The sequence below is a fragment of the Pyrus communis genome, chromosome 2 (genome assembly GCF_041283825.1).
Source record: "Pyrus communis isolate YQ-2024b chromosome 2, ASM4128382v1, whole genome shotgun sequence".
Taxonomy (NCBI): Eukaryota; Viridiplantae; Streptophyta; class Magnoliopsida; order Rosales; family Rosaceae; genus Pyrus; species Pyrus communis.
In genome coordinates this window covers 20,817,672-20,834,327 of record NC_142566.1, presented here as the reverse complement: position 1 = coordinate 20,834,327, position 16,656 = coordinate 20,817,672, and the positions used below count along the sequence as shown (strand labels likewise).

The following is a 16,656-nucleotide window of genomic DNA, read 5'->3' as shown; positions in this document are numbered from 1 at the left end:
ACCTTGGTTTCGTGATTGCCTTCGTTTTTTTACCCACAACTATGAAATCTCAAGTATGTTCTTCACATGTTGCCCTATTAATCAAAGCGAGTAATTTTTAGGGGTGTGCTTTCCACACACCCTTTTTTATTTCTCCCACACTCCTTGTTAATTTCTGTCCGTTGATCTTCTTCAATTCATCCGATCCAACGGCCGAAAATTAAAAGGATGTGAGAGAAGTAAAAAGGGGTGTATGGATATCACACCCCAATTTTTATTATATGTAATACAACGATATAATTAAAGGGGGTCCCTAGCTTCAAAAAATTGTGAGATGTAGATCAAATGACGAAATGGATTGAAGATCAAATCGAAAGACACAAATAGGACAACAAAAATGAAATTTTGCTGATTTGGGCTTCAACTTCGGATTTGGGCTTATGACCCGCCATTTTGAAGAAAACGGCCACACACATCAAGATCATCATTATGTTGTGATGTGGGCTTTTATCCCCCAAATTTCATATTTTACAGTGTTTTATTAGAGTTCTAAGTTTTAAACACGTTTTTGATATTTTATTCCTATTTGGAATCGCCTCCTACTCAAAACTCTTAATGTTCGAATCATAGAGTTTTGTGCTTATAATCAAAACCGTTCATATTATTGACCTCTGTAAAGATTATATATGCACACAAAAAAAAAAAAAAAAAATGAAGTAAAACTAAGGTTGTTTAGTCAACTATTGCAGCAAATACATAGACGGCTCGTAATGCTTCTACGAAGTCCGTTCATCTGTTTTTATACAATTCGATATCTAAACAACCGTAGTTTTAATTGATTTTTTTCAAAGAAATTTTTTATAGAGTAATTTATAATATAAAATGTTCTGATCATAAACATAAAGTTCTTATGAATCGGCCACGAACAATTTTGAGTGCGAACTCCTATTCATATTCCAGTATAGATAGGATGAATCATGCTTTAGGTTTGTTATCTTATCAATCAATCAATAAACCTTGATGTATTTTCATTTATGACGGATTCTATTTTTCTTGTTCTTTACAATTATTGTTGAATAGTCGTTTGTTTGTCACATTGTCAGTGTGGTAGGTTTTGAAAATGTATGTGTTAATATTTGACCCGTATTCGAAAGCTTAGAAATCAATTTGTACCTAAACTTGACAACTATAGAGAAAATAAGATGCTTAATTATCCTAAGTTACGTTGTAAAATCATATAAGTTCAAAATTTTGTCTGGACAATGCCCTAAAACAAAAAGAGCATTTGATTTAGACCTGCAAAGAAAGTGATGGTGTACTCTCAAACCTAATATTTATTTCCGTTAATTTAAAAAGTAATCCTAGTTAAGGTCCACATTTTTTTCAACCATAAGGGTCATCTCCAACCGAAGGGTCTAGAGTGCAAAAAATAGTCCGAAAACCATCTCTAACTAGGGTTAGGCTAGAGGTCTCGTGTGCCCTACGAAATTTGAAAGGGCCAGAAGGCTAGCCCAATCCAGCCAGCCAGCTAGCCCCGGGCTGGACTAGAAATTTTAGCATTCCTGTCAGATATAACCGACAAGAATATATTTTTCTAGGCCAAATTTCAAATGCAACGGCTAGCTGACGTCAGCTAGCCGTTATTTTTTATTTTTACACAATTTTTTTTCCATAACTTCTTTTTTTTTTTTTCTTTTTTTTCTTCTATAACTTCCTATAACTTCTATTTTACAAAATTTGTTTTATATTTTTTTTCTAAATTATATTTTTTTCCTATAACTTCTATTTTACAAAATTTGAATTTAATTTAAGTTGTTTTTAAATAATAAATTATGTTGTAGTTTTTTTACAGTACTTAGCCGTTGGATTTGAATTTGAATTTAAGTTGTAGTTTTTAAATAATAAATTATGTTTGGCCCTCGGTTGGAGACGGTTTTTTGTGACAGGGCTAAAACGAGCCTTATGGCCCTTTGACCCTCAGTTGGAGATAGAGGCAAATATGACCATGTATTGTTCATTAAAATATTAATATCTTGGAGAAACAAATGACTAAAACGAGCCATCTGACCAGCCTTCGGTTGGAGATGGCCTAACGTGCAGCTTCCCAGACCTCAGGATGATCAATGATCGTCATCCGACAAGAACAAAAGCCCATGAAATATTTCAGAAGCTAAAGGAAATAGGAACAAAACATTTCCACATTGGAAAGCGAAGTAAAACCTAACAAGGACGACGACTGCTGCACTACAGGGATCAGAAGGTGAACGATGTGTGTATATATAGCTTTGTGATGCTTTCATTCATCAAATTTGTGTCCCTAGGCCTTTTTATTGGTTGAATTTATACATATAAAACCAAAGAAATAAACAAATAAAACATAAACATGCAAAACGAATGGGGGTTTTTATAGCGATATTATCAAGAACGGGTGACATATCATTTTTGGTAGTGATTTGGTTGCTTTAAGTAGGTGTGGAAAATCCAATCAGCTGTGTACCTAGTTCTGTATAATTTTATCATAATATTGGTGTCAAAGGAGCGATGTAACAAGCTATAACATCTAAGTACTTGAATTAGGACAATGCATCTTTAGAATTTAAATCGAGTAGAGTACCCACAAATGATCTTGTAGCGTGTTTGGAAATCTATATGTAAGTTCATTAAGTAACCGAAAATGTTATGTTATTACTATTTATGTTGTCAGACTATAAATTTGAACCATTAATCTAATAGCGTAAGTAAATTGTTTGTGGCTAAGAAAGCTTTCGAAACTAGGCTGCAAATGCATGCACACGCATGCATGCATTATGAAATATCAGGAGTAATAGTACATGTTGGAGGTAAAACTGTTGAAATACATATAGAAAACATAAGGTTAGCTGTGAACTAATTGCAGTTTAAATAGGTGAATATCTGACCTCAAACAATAAATAGTAAAAATGATGGAAATGTGAAACATTAAATTTACAGTAAGAAACGAAAAATCAATATTATTACATATAAATAAATAATTTACCCTCGAGTCTCTGCCAAGATGCATGAAGGACTCAAGACAATCAAATTTACAATGAGGAACGAAGACGAGATATTTTTTCTCCTCTAGCTAGGGTTTTGCATACATGCAACTTGGCGAGACTGGTCCTAGTATACATCTGAGTAGCAGTAGTGGTGGTACATTAGGTCTTTTTCTTCCCTTTTGCATCCGAGTACGTCCAGTAGTAGTACCAGAAAGACTCATCTACTTATCTACACTCCGTACACCACCCTGACAACCACGTTCTTACACGAAGTGGTATTATTAGTCCAAGATGTTACAATTGTGTGCCAGAATGCAGGAAAGTCTCTCCGAGTACCAGACAATAAAGCCAAAAGGAAGTTCTACTACAAGCCGTTAATAAGCTCTCCTATCCCTGGTGCAATAGAAACAATGGAGTTTTGATTCGATTCCAATTCCTATTCCATTGAGTTTTAAATGAGATTAGTTTGGTAGCGGTGGGCTGTGATTGGTAGTCCTTTTTGGAAATCGACAAAAGGGAAAGCAAGAGGTTGGCCGAAAGGATCGGCTAAGTCCCAGTGGAAGTTGAGGACAAGGTGGTGGATGAAAACGGCCATTTCAAGTTTGGCTAGTTCTGAACCGGCGCAAAGTCGTGGTCCTCCCCCAAATGGCATAAAGTTGTTACTTGTCATGCTCGTGTAACATGATGCTGATGATGATCCACGGTGGTGGTGGTTGTTATTCTGCTGCATAATCATTAACAATAAACACAGAATTAATCACATGTTTAGACTTCCAATCGAGCAAAATTTATTGGTTTTTGTTTAAGCTAATTTGGATCCCATATGGGAGGAAAGTCTAGGATTAGGTTGTCCGACACAACAACACTCGCACTGAGCAGGACTCCTTGCATTTAGGCTCACCTAGTCCCACTTCTCATGTGTGTCGTTGCATGAGACACCTCACACTAAACTCTCATTTTGCATGAGTTATTTTTTGTATCGCATTTGTTGATCACATCTTTAAAAAAGGTGAGAATGGTCAATAATTGTGTCTCACATCCAGTGGTGGATTCACCAAGGAGCAAAAGGGTTCATTTTATCCAGGCTTGATTTCTTCCCATTAAATTCTTAAAGAGTTAACTCCAACATGTTTGAATTTGCCCGTTCTTTACAATGCGATCTATAAATGTAGTATATTTAGCACATCTAGATCTTGGTTAGCTTCTAGGTTAGTTTGCATTGTCAAAAAGAGTGACTATTCCACCATGGTTAGCTCCGTGGTGTACTCTCTCTGTTCCTTTTTTTATTTAGGATTTTCTGGACCAGCTGTTTGGGATTCATCTCCTTTGGTTAGTAAAGAAGAAGAAATTGGTCTGGACCAGTTAGGCATTTGACCCACTAGAGAGCAAAAGCACTTGTGCACACGTGCATGGCACCATGATAAAACCCCACTTCCACATGGTGCCTCTAAATTCTAATCATCTCCCAACCCTAAAGTCTCTCCCCACACGCACACTAGGGCAACAAAGCAAAGAAAAGCAAAGAGAGTTGGACCTAATGTAGTGTCCGTGCACGGTATGCAGCTACCAATCCTTTCAATTCGATGATCTAGACACTGCATTTTGAATGGGAAATCTCTAAGATCTCTCATCATGCATTTGCAACTATCTTGTTATTATGCCTCAGCTATTGGGATTCGAGGAGGCGTCAACAGCGAATCAAAGTGCGGACTAGGTTAAATCAATATCCAAGGGTACATTTCGTATTCATAGCATGTCAAACGAAATATGATATGTATCTAGTGAAAGAGATAAGACGTATGAGTGTAATGCTGGTATTGATTCATAAATATCTAAGTGTGGGATTAGAAAGGAGTTAAAACTTTTGGATCTCTTTGTTAAAGAGTGGGTTCATACTAGAACAACCAATGGCCGGAGAGATTTTTCCGTGTGCCGAGAACATACCTTGGTACAAGTATCATAATACATGTGGTTGAAATTTTTTTTTTTCAACTATTTAACCGTTTGTATTATAACATTTGATGTCCTGAGCCATGTTTCTAACACTGAAAATTTTCTCCACGGCCGTGGGAGCCACAAGAACCACCAAAAAATAATGTAAAATAATAATTATGAGGCATGCTGGAGCTGTACAAAGGCCAAAGGTATTGACTGACCTGCCATCTCCATGGATTGAAGTGTTGAGGGTGGTCAAAAAGTAAAGGATCCAAATGCACGGCTGCAATCACCGGAAGCACTTTCCACCCACATGGAATGTCATACCCTTTCCAAGTTCCAAACGACAAACCAAAAAATAAATAAGAACTCAATTCTGAATGAGAAAATACTCTTTCCAAACTTATTTCACCGAGAAAATTTGAGCAGGACAGTCTAATCAACTAGATTCTCAAACAAAACTCGCAGAGAAATAGGGTTTGCTGCATTTGAGCACCATCTAACGTAAGTAGAGGTCCCAATGCAACGATTCTTTCCTCTGTGAGAGGCCCGATCACTGGGCTAGTCTGGCCATAATGACCTACTAAATGTTATCTTCTTACAAAGACAATTCTTTTTATTTAACTATTAATTAAAGTTTGACACACGTATAAATTTACTTATTTTCTCATAGTATAAAACTCTTTTTAAAAGTTTTAATGTATTTTTTTGTGTACTTGTAAGATTGAAATTTCGAAGTAAATAGAGGAATGGCAGAAGCAGCTTCAGATTTGAGATGACTTTTTGGCTACAACTCCCCAACTCTTACACCAAATTATCCTGAACACTCACCTTTGTACCGAACATCCTTCAGAGCCTTTCTGTGTAAAAATCTCACCACATTCCCAAGCCGAAGCGTCTCACTGATAACCTTCACAAAAAGATGAAAATTTCAAATCCTGAAACAATTCACTTTTTACTGCATAAAGTTAAAAATATTAACCCATGATTAAATACTTGGAAAGGGATCCTCTCCGGACCCCTTCCACCAAATCCCCCAATTCGAGCTTTAAAAATTGATCAAACGGCTTAAAACAGAGATCCCCTTTAGAAGTTAAAATAACTTTAGCCGTTGAAACAAATTTTAAATGCCCGGATTGGTGGATTTGGTAGAAGGGATCTGGAGAGGATCCTTTCCTCCATACTTACACATTGAGTGAACTCCATTTTCTTGTAATCCTCCCAATCCAACTCTGTCTTCCCTGCTAGTTTCTTGGCTTTGGCAATTTCACTGTGTTCTTCCTGCAGAACAAATCAAACCCATAAAATAAAATAATCAAATCCCAAAAGGAGATGGATTAAAATTAATATTTTTTTACTTACCCTTAATTGCAGAATTGCATTAGGGCAGCTTGGTAAAAAGTAAATTGCTAAAGCTATGGAGACTGATGAAGTTTCATGGCCAGCAAAGAGCAAGCTCAATATTAAGTCAAGGATTTGCTCCTTTGAAAGATTTGAATTCTTCAAAACCCATCCAAGCAGATCATCTTCCCCAATGTTTTCGGTTCCCTCCATTAATCTTTCTTTCATTTTGCACTCTATAAACTTCAGAATTGTTGATCTTGACTGAAAAAGTCAATAGAAATGGCATTAAAACAGTAAAAAGTTAAATTCAGATGAACACCCATGTTGAAAAACGTTGTTTATTTACCTGTAAGGCTCTTCTGTAAGCTGTTCCTGGTAAATTCACAGGAGGGGAAACCACACCTTTCATGAAAGTAACATACAGTTTCTTGAGCTGCTCAGTCTCTGGCTTTCCAGGTTCCAAGCTCATGATATGTTTGGCCATCAAGTTGAATGTGAACTGCAGTCACTTTTTCAAAAAGCCCAATTGAGCTGTGTCTTTCTTTTCCTTAATTCACAAGCATTCATTCACATAAATGTTAATCGGTAGTGATTTTCACTCTCGTTTTCGCCTTCTGCACTCCTCCCCTTATTTCTGTCTCGAGATTCTCCTTTGATTTATTCAATCCGAATGCCATAAACAAAGAGAGGAGTGCAGAGAAGGCAAAAGCGGACTGCGAAAATCGCTTTCCGCGTTAATTACCTTCTTAGCTTCATCCTGAGCTGAAAAAACAGAGTTCTCCTTCCAACTCCCCAAAACAAGAAGAGTGTGCTTTTCTACTTCTCTCATCAGATGGGTCCTGAGCCTGGCATGGCTCAAGAAATTGAGAGATATCATCCTCATGTCTCTGTGCATGTCACCGACCAAAACCAGCATGGACCATTTCCCAAGAATCCCTCCTATGCTTCTTGGGTAGCTGCATTCAAACAATCTCCCTTCATTCTGCAGTATGAATCTGTTGAGCCCTGCATCTGCTGACACAATTGTTGACTCCCCAAATAAATTTGACTTGTAAATTTTCCCATACCTGCATAAATTTTAAGTGAAAGTTCCAGCCTTTCATAAAAACGTAGCAAAGTTGGCTAGAACAGTGTGCTTCATACAAGTTCGAATATCGCTCGAATAAAAAATCTAAAACATGGGTCTTGAAATTCGAGGATTTTTGGTATCTGGGTATCTTGTGATTTTTTACCTTGAGATATGCTGCTCCATGAATTTGCCAATGGAGATTGCAGAGTAGGGCTTCAAGTAGCCAATGGTTTCACCAAGAAAAGGCCAACCCATGTTTCCTGGCGGGAGATTGAGTCTGGTTTTCTGGTGCTGTTTCCTTCTGAGAAGAATGAGGAAGAGGAAGAGAGCAAGGATTGATGGAAGAAGACAGAGAATTATCTCTGAGTCAGCCATGGAGGCTGCTGCTGCCTTCTAACTTTTCTTTCTTCTGTTTTTCTGTGGGAGTTTTTGCTTAAGCCGTTAATGCAAAAACGAAATCAGATATCTGCTTTTTTAAAGCTCTGCAGCTGTTGAAAAGCAGCTTCTGAGCTTATTTTTAAGCAAAAGGACGTTTTATGAAACCAAAAACTCAATGCAAGGCTTTTGCTCCCAGTAGGTAGCTTTTTATAAGCTTCTTCAGTTGATCTTTTGGGCTAAAACCGCGGATAATAGTAATCTGAGTTTTATTACGGTTAAAGCTAGAAATATCAAATTTTTTTAAGCTTATTATATTAACTTTTCACAAATTGTTGAATAAACTTTACATATTTAATACATTTCATATTTATTTTTTCACTTAAAAATTATTTTAATACACCCCACATAATTTTTCATAAAATCCCCACACCCCACAATCTCAATATACACCTTATATTTTGCACATACACCCCTATTTTATGTACACTCCACATTTCTCAAATCTTATAACACTCATTTTTAATTTTTAGGAACTGAATCTAACCATTTGAACATTTAGTTTGCCAAAAGATTTTAAATCATCTGAACGTTTAGTTTGCTGAATGATTTCAAAATGATGATTTGAAATCATCTTAGTATAGTTTGCATCGACAGATGTCCACCTTCGTTAAGTAGGGAAACATCATCAATGGCTTCATTGCTAGGTTTAACTTTGTGGTACGCAATTTTTATTTTGACTTTCATGAACTTCATTTATGTAGTGCGGAGCACTTGGAAAACATTGGTATCCATTACTTCCAAACAGAGAAATTAGAGAAAAAATTTCTTGGATGGACAAAGGTAAGGAGATTTCATCTAAACTCTCATCGATATCCTTCCCCAAACAATTTGACTATAAATGGTGATTACAGATTATGAAGTCTTATCTCATGTGAAGCTCCCAAAACACCGATTTCGTGTTCCATTTGTCAAAAACAATTTTTCTCAATCAACATGCTTGTAGTTTCATTGGTTAGAGTTTTGTTCAATAATGGAGGTGGAAGGGTTTTGATAGTTGAGAAGATAAATAATACGCTAAAAATGAAATGGGGTGTATTTAGATATTTTTTTTATTGAATAGGTTATGCCATCGACCCATGACATCGTATCTCCTGTTCCAATATATGATTTGAGATTTTAGTAATACTACACTTATTATATTTTTATATTACATAGGTATTATCTCTCCAAGAAAAGTAAAACTCACTGACACATGTGAGTTTATCTCTATTAAAGAGTTGATACAATTGTTGTAAGGGTAACATTTTTGTTGAGATTTTGTTCTTGTATAATATGTCACATCGCGATCCGGGCTTGACTTCACCGTAGCACAATATTGTCCAATTTTGGCCTCGACCACGCCCTCACGGTTTTGTTTCTGGGAACTCGCACAAGAACTTCCCAGTGGGTCACCCAACCTGGGATCGCTCTCACGTGAACTCGCTTAACTTCGGAGTTCCTACGAAACCCGAAGCCAGTGAACTCTCAAAAGGCCTCGTACTAGGTAAAGATGGGAATATACATATAAGGTTTATAGGATCCACTCCCTTGAACGATGTGAGATGTTACATAATATCCACAAAACATGAAATTTAATGATTTTATTGATCTATATAAAATTATAATTTCTGATAAGGTTTGACGAGTGCTTTTCAATTGTAAGTATATTTTTTTCATAATCAAGTTTTACAATTGAGCTCTGTTAAAAAAAAAAAAAAAAAATATTTTCAATTGAGCTAGAAATCCAAAAAGAATCAAAATCTACATTATGATATATGTTTGATGGATTTCTAATAGTAATGACATGGTGGTACATTTACTTTAAAATTAAAGTCCTTGTCAATAGTTAGGAGGTGTTTTTTTTTTTTTTTTTTTTTTTTTTTCCTATACTATGTCGTATTGAAAGATACAAAAAAATAAATTATGTGTCACTAAATTTTTAAATTAAATTTGTAAATGTTATGTTATTAATAAGAAACAAGCACGTTACTCGATATATAATTAATAATTTAATAATCGACAACCATATCATTTGATTTACAAATTTGATTTAAATAATTGAGTAATACTAATGAGACTAAATTTTTTAAACCAAATGATGTATCACCAATAATAAATAAGTACGTTAATCGATACTTAATTAATAATCTAATTATCTACAGCTACATCATTTAGTTTGTAAATTTGGTTTAACAAATTTAATCTCTCTAAGATTACATTTTGGGTTACTTTCCTCTCTATATTATTAATAAATAAAAGATTTGGTTACATCATTAGCAGCTTTTCAATTAGCCTAGATTCAAATGCAGTTTTTGCAGAACTTTTGAGTTGTTCATATGATCAAGGGATTTGTGCTATTGAAATTTGATTTAACGGTTAAATTTATTATAACTTTTAAAGTAAGTTCATGTTTGTAACTATTGGATTAAATTTTAACGGCACAAATTTCTTAATTTGATAGATTAGAAGGAAGAGATTTGAAGAGGTTCTCTTTCCGGACGGAGTTACAAGTTATCATAATAGCATTTATAATTAGCCAGTAACATAACGAGTTGTATCAGATAAAACATACAGCTTTTCTCTTTTCTCTTTTTTATTTTTTTATTTTTTTATTTTTTATGGACTGGTGCATTATAATCAAAAGGTCAAATAAACAATATAAATAAATCTTCTATATTCGGCCCCAACACGTAAGCATACAGATGTGGGCTTTAAAAAAAAAAAAAAAAAAAAAAAGAGTGAACTGTTAATTTATTTTTTAAAATTATTACTTGAGTAAAAATTAAGTTTTTAAATTATTTTTTTGATAAAATAAATTATTATAAAAACTGCTAATTTCATCTCTGAGATTACATTAAAAGTTATTTTATCCAATTTTCATCAACTTAAGTCACGTGACACATTTAAGAGGATAATGCTGTCATTTTTTTGCCTAGGCCCCAACGTTGTATATAGATTGCGAGTTTGACGTCTAATTTACCATCCAAAATTAATTCATACACTATTTCTTCAAAAAAAATATGACCTTAAACCATGAAAAACTATCAATCTACCCTCTAAAGTGTATCATATGCAAGTCACATGATTTAAATTGACGAAAAATTGAATAAAATAGTTTCGAATCTAGAAAGTAATTGGCAACTTTTATTACTTTAAGAACCGATTTTTCCGAAAAAATAGTTTAGGGACCTAATTTTCACTCAGGTAATAATTTAGGGACTAAAATCGGCATCTTACCTTTTTTTTATAATAATTATTATTATAGGATGAAGGAGGGTTTAAAATTAGGGGAAACTTGATATAAGTCCAATTTTTTGAGCCAATGGTAGGAATAGTCCAGTTTATTAAAATAAGTCCAATTTGTTATATTTAATTATTTAATTATCAATAATTACATGTTCAATGATAAGATTTATTATAAAAATCAAATTTCTTCACAATTATCTCTTTGCTTATTTCTTTTTATTTATCTTTTTGTTATTTCTTGTTCTTCCTCCTGCTTTAAACCCTATTTATAGATTTTATTTTTAATTTGTATAATCAACCTATATCACAGGTTAATTATATTTATCTACCTATATGACATATTCTTTTTTTATAATCAACATGTCACAGATTAATGTGTTTTGCTTGTAGGTATGTTATGTTTTTTCTACCTTTTAATTAGGTTTCATATCTCAGGCATAGGTATTATATACATTCATATATTTGTAACTTGAGTTAGGGTAGAATGTTTTGCAGATAAATTTATGTTAGTATATTAGTTTTTTTTGTTATAAGATATTAAATATATTTTTTTGGAGTTGGAAAATGCATAATATTAGAAGATTTTAATTGATTTTTAATATTTTTAGAAAATATAAAATGAGTATAAAAGAAATAAAAGCATATAATTAGATAACTTGATTCATTCCTAAAAACACTCTACGTTTTTGGACCTGGATCTAAAAGCCCCTTAAAATTATTACAATAATTTGGATAGAGAGTTTCGCACCTCTAACGCATGGGTATAAAACCACCGTATCCGATAGGATATTTGTGACATCCCACATCGCCCAGGGGAGTGATCCTTAAATGTATATTCTCATCTTTACCTAGCACGAGGCCTTTTGGGAGCTCACTGGCTTCGGGTTCCGTAGGAACTCCGAAGTTAAGCGATAAGGGGGCTAGAGCAATCCCATGATGGGTGACCCACTGGAAAGTTGCTCGTGAGTTCCCAAAAACAAAACTGTGAGGGAATGGTAAGCCCAAAGCGGACAATATCGTGCTACGGTGGTGGAGCGGGCCCGGGAAGTGGTCCCACCCGGGCCGGGATGTGACAATATTGTACTACATGGAGCATACAAATATGGTCTGATCATTTGTTTCGGTATTATGAAAGATTGGAAGTTTGAACTTGAGCATCTCAAATGCAAGATTAATATTTTTACACATGTATTCATGTATTGACATGTAAAAAAATTACATGTGTTATGTACTCTATCTTGGACTTAATTTTCGTATTGAAACACAAATTGAAGTATTATTTTTGGCTGGAAACTCGATTATGAGTTTAACTAAGATGTTTGGAGATGTTTTCCCTTATATTTAGACGCAAATGAACACCAAAGACAATTATAAGTTATTTTTTTCATTTTCAAGTTTTGCCTCGTCCTCACTTTTTTATCTCTTCCTCATCTCTCTCACCGTTCTTCATCTCTATTATCCTTCATTGATTCTCTCTCTATTTATATCTAAAAAAAGGATAATTTTCTATAAATAAAAACAGAAGGGTTTTCCACACCAATAATTTTCTATATATTACTACTTCGGTCATCCATTCCATCTTAAGCTACTATGGCATTGTCTCTTCTCTTGCCGTCCATTCTGTTATTATCTCTCCCCTCTCGATCACATTTAGCTAATAAAAAATTAAAGTCTTAGGTTTAATCAAGTTAGTTATTGTATCAATTTTAAAAAATTTATCTAAAAAAAAAAAATTCAAATCCTAAAATGTCTAAGGTGATAAACTAACAATTTCCACTTAGTTTTTGGGATAAAAATCAGTCGAAATAACTAAGAAGTATACGAGGGTTTGAAATATGCTGTGATTACTATGTTTCTGCATGCTCTTATAGCAGAAGGAGAAGAAACACAAACAAAAGCAGGTTCCATTTTCATGTTTCGTAGAACTAAACGCTAAGAGTATTGGAGATCTAAATTCATCAAACCACAATAAAAGAAATATTTAAATCAATCTGGGCATCAAAAGGGTTCTACTTCTATACTACGTAACATTGGAGAATTTTCCAACAAGAACCTTAGTATTGTGAGCCTTTTTATTAATGGTCATTACTAGTTGTCATCCATCCTGTGTGCAATTACTACGACCATAAACAAAAAAGAGAAATTCTTAATTTTACTGCGCATCTGCATCTGCATCTGCAACATCGGTCACTATGAGCAATTAATTTCTTTTGACCGTGTTGAATGTTGATGACCTGCACACCTGAGTCGCCTACAGAAGGCAGTAGTATATATGTATATATATTTGCTGTTTAAAATTACAATTGGCTCTGTAATTTTAGCAATTTTCTACTTTAGGTCTGTGATTTGTTAGCGGAAATTCTATAATAATGCAGTCGTATATTGGATCACTAGATTTGCGTGGGTGGACTTTGTTAGTTTTAATCTTTTGCCGTACATCGTATATTATTTTGTAGAAAAATTTAGTTACACATTAGATTTTAATTGTAGTTTGATATGACTTCATTATGAAGTATCGACGGAAATAAATTTTGATTTATTTTTGCTGGCTTTAGGGTATATTTTGAAAATTTCAACATGTTTAATGGACGTTACTGTAAGATATTTCTGAAATAATAAGAACAACAACACAATATTAGGATCACGAATGCAATAATAAAATCGATATGAAAAGGAAATAAACTTATCTGTAGAAGAGGAAGACATGATGCTAGGGTTCCATAAAGGGTCTTCTCCACTCAAGCAGTCGTTAGTTCCTTTGCTAGTGAATAGGGTTTAGCACGAAAGAAGGATAATTGCGTGAGTGCAAGGACCTCCTAATATATTGATAATTATCCATGTAATCCGGCCTATCAACTGATTACATGGGATATTCCATATCAATTAGGGTATCATAATAGTCCTGAATGGTAACGAATTATTTGTCAACTAATTAAGGTTTTCATGATTAATTGCACTAAATAAGGACTCCTAAACCTAACCAAATAAGGCTCCATAATTTTCTCAACTATTAACTCGGATTGACCAAGTTACTTGTATGTCAAGAAACGGCGAGTACATGTCCTTTGACACTCACAACTTACAGTTACTCGTCAATCTGTTTAATTTATATGAATGGTTAAATGATTCTTGATTCAAAAAAAAAAAAAAAAAAGAATGGTTAAATGATTCAAATCAAATAAATTTGTTTAAAGATGTTGTTTAGATGAAGAGAATGCCCATTAGAAATGTTGTTTAGATGAAGAGAATGCCCATTTGGTACGTGATATTGTCATGTGGTCGTATAAAGAGCTAACTAATATACTATAGTAATTTGCAAGTATGGATTCTGTCCTCACTGTAATTATGGGTTTTATAATTTGCAATTTCATTATAAATGTAGATCTTCAAACTCTAATTATCTTTTTATGTACGTAAAAATGAATCTTTGATATCATGACAACCATCTCTTGGTTGGAGGATTCTTTAGTTTCAACTCACACGAATACGATGGCAATTATTTATATTTCGTTCGATACTTAGAGAGAACTGCGAATGATCTATTCGCACAACTTTGTTTCAGATGAATTACATTATCGTAAATATACTCCTGTAAGTATCATATTGTTTGTCAATAAAATAACACTCTAAATATCTTCTTCTGATTAGGATTTATTTTTATTTGTCCGGACAATCTTTTATTTACTTTGTATGAAACCTAATTAAGTTGCTTGGTTTCATTCATGCATCAAAGACCATGTAGGTACGTAAGCATACCATCACCATCCACCGCCATTACTAAACGTATATCTATATTATAGTGATATCAAATTAAACGGATCTTAACAAATATCTATTATTAATCTAATAAATTAATTTGTCACCTCACTTAGAATTTCTTAACAAGCCAGTGAAATATTCCAGCTACCTAGCTACTTAATTAATTGGTTGATGATGATAGCAACTAATCATATACACTAGCATATGGGCACACACAAAGTGTGTGAGAAAATTTTTTATTTTTGTTTTTGAAATAGAAGGAGAGAGGAAGAGAGTGATACAGAATGTGAGAGTGGAAATTTTTATTTATTTATTTATAATTAGCGATATGTTAGGATTACATGTAGATGATATTTTGAAAAAAAAACAACAAAAATTGATTTTGTGAAATTATATTTATGCCCCTATTTCTTATTTATATTATATCTTAATTAGAGAGTTAAATTGGTAATTTTATAAAATTTTAGTTGGCAATGTATAAAATTATTGCTAACAAATATTCTCATCTGAGCTGTTCAAATCATCCACAAATCCAGGACATGACTGATGCATGGCCCGCTTCGAAGAACTAAGAAGATAATGAGAAGTCTAATGAGCTATTTATATACAGACATTAAAAAATTAAACCATGTACAGTTTCCATGCTTCATTTCCGAAAAAGTCCTTTTCTCTAATATGAGGCATGGTTGGTACCCACCAGGGCCGGTTATGAAATTTCAGGAGTGTGCGAAAGTGAATCGAAAGTCATAAAAATTATTGAAGATTTTACTTTTTTTATTTTTTTTTGTTCAAAAAAATAATTTTAGTTTTTAATTGAGCTTCTATAAATTATAGCATAAACAAATTTAAAATGTCAACAAGTGAAAAGGTAGCGTATTGTTTTTCTTTAACTATTTAAAGGGTCAGGATTCTAATTTTCATGTTATTGTATGAAATTTTTATATTATTTTGTGAAAGCTTATGCATTTAATAAAAATAATAAAAATAAACTGAAAAAATGATGGAGACAAGTTTCGAACCCATCTCCTATGCCGATATAAAGAAACAATAATACCACTTGCGCCAAGACTCAAGTTTGTAATATTTTACACATACAATATATACGTATATGCATGTAAATTTGAAAAATCGAGGACCTTGTGCGGTGGCACCACTTGCACACCCTCAAGGCCGGCCCTGATACCCACTAATCTAATTAGATGTTTTAAAGGCTTAAATCATTTGGGGAAAATTCACCAAAGGGGAGTTTTAATTTTTACTCTCATAAAAATCGAGTTCGATACCAATTTATTGGTTGACCCATTGTGTAACTTAGTTCAAACTTAGAACCCTTAACTCGTGTAACTGTTGTTTACACAAATATAAAGTATTTATATATAGTTTCTGCTAAGGACCATGCATGCCTCATTATGTGCGACCATCCATGAAGAAATAGTCATAGAGAGGACAGGTGTGGTGCTGGATGAAATTATGCTTCGTGCATCCCATGGTTCTACTTTAATCTACATGTGGTGGCTTGGTAGTTGGTACAATATATAGATTCCAGCGAACCTTGAGAGATGATAAATAAAGAAGATGAAGATACAGCGCAAGATATTGTTGGTAAGTTGTTGCTTTTCTTTCTCAATCAACTTCAAACAAGCTAATATAAGCACTACCTAACCTTCGAATATTATTTTAATCACTAACTTAGCTTTGGAACATAATATTAATTGTTCTTTGTTTTTTATGCAGAGACAAATAATCCCCAAGATTAGGAATAATTCAATTTAATTTTTTAATCACTAACTATTTTCATGTGTGATAGATAAACTAAGTTTAACTTAATATAAGTCCAATTTTTTTTAGCCACGATTATGAATAGTTAATTTTATTAAAATAGGTCCGATC

At 33.5% G+C, this 16,656-nt stretch overlaps 1 protein-coding gene across 2 annotated transcripts; it reads right to left on the bottom strand.

Moving 5' to 3' along the window:
- Window positions 1-2,942: 2,942 nt before the first annotated feature.
- LOC137748588 (cholesterol 22-monohydroxylase CYP90B51-like) lies at window positions 2,943-7,901 on the bottom strand. 2 transcript variants are annotated; one of them, XM_068488755.2, is made up of 8 exons: window positions 7,508-7,901; window positions 7,018-7,342; window positions 6,622-6,774; window positions 6,294-6,536; window positions 6,120-6,212; window positions 5,763-5,841; window positions 5,153-5,259; window positions 2,943-3,720 (listed from the first exon to the last, which is right to left on the bottom strand). In XM_068488755.2, the coding sequence occupies exons 1-8, from the start codon at window positions 7,717-7,719 to the stop codon at window positions 3,448-3,450; spliced, it is 1,485 nt and encodes a 494-aa protein (XP_068344856.2). In that variant the 5' UTR covers window positions 7,720-7,901; the 3' UTR covers window positions 2,943-3,447. The 2 variants fall into 2 exon arrangements, with proteins under 2 accessions (XP_068344856.2, XP_068344857.2); XM_068488756.2 differs by having other exon boundaries at window positions 2,943-3,717.
- Between the last annotated feature and the right edge of the window lie 8,755 nt (window positions 7,902-16,656).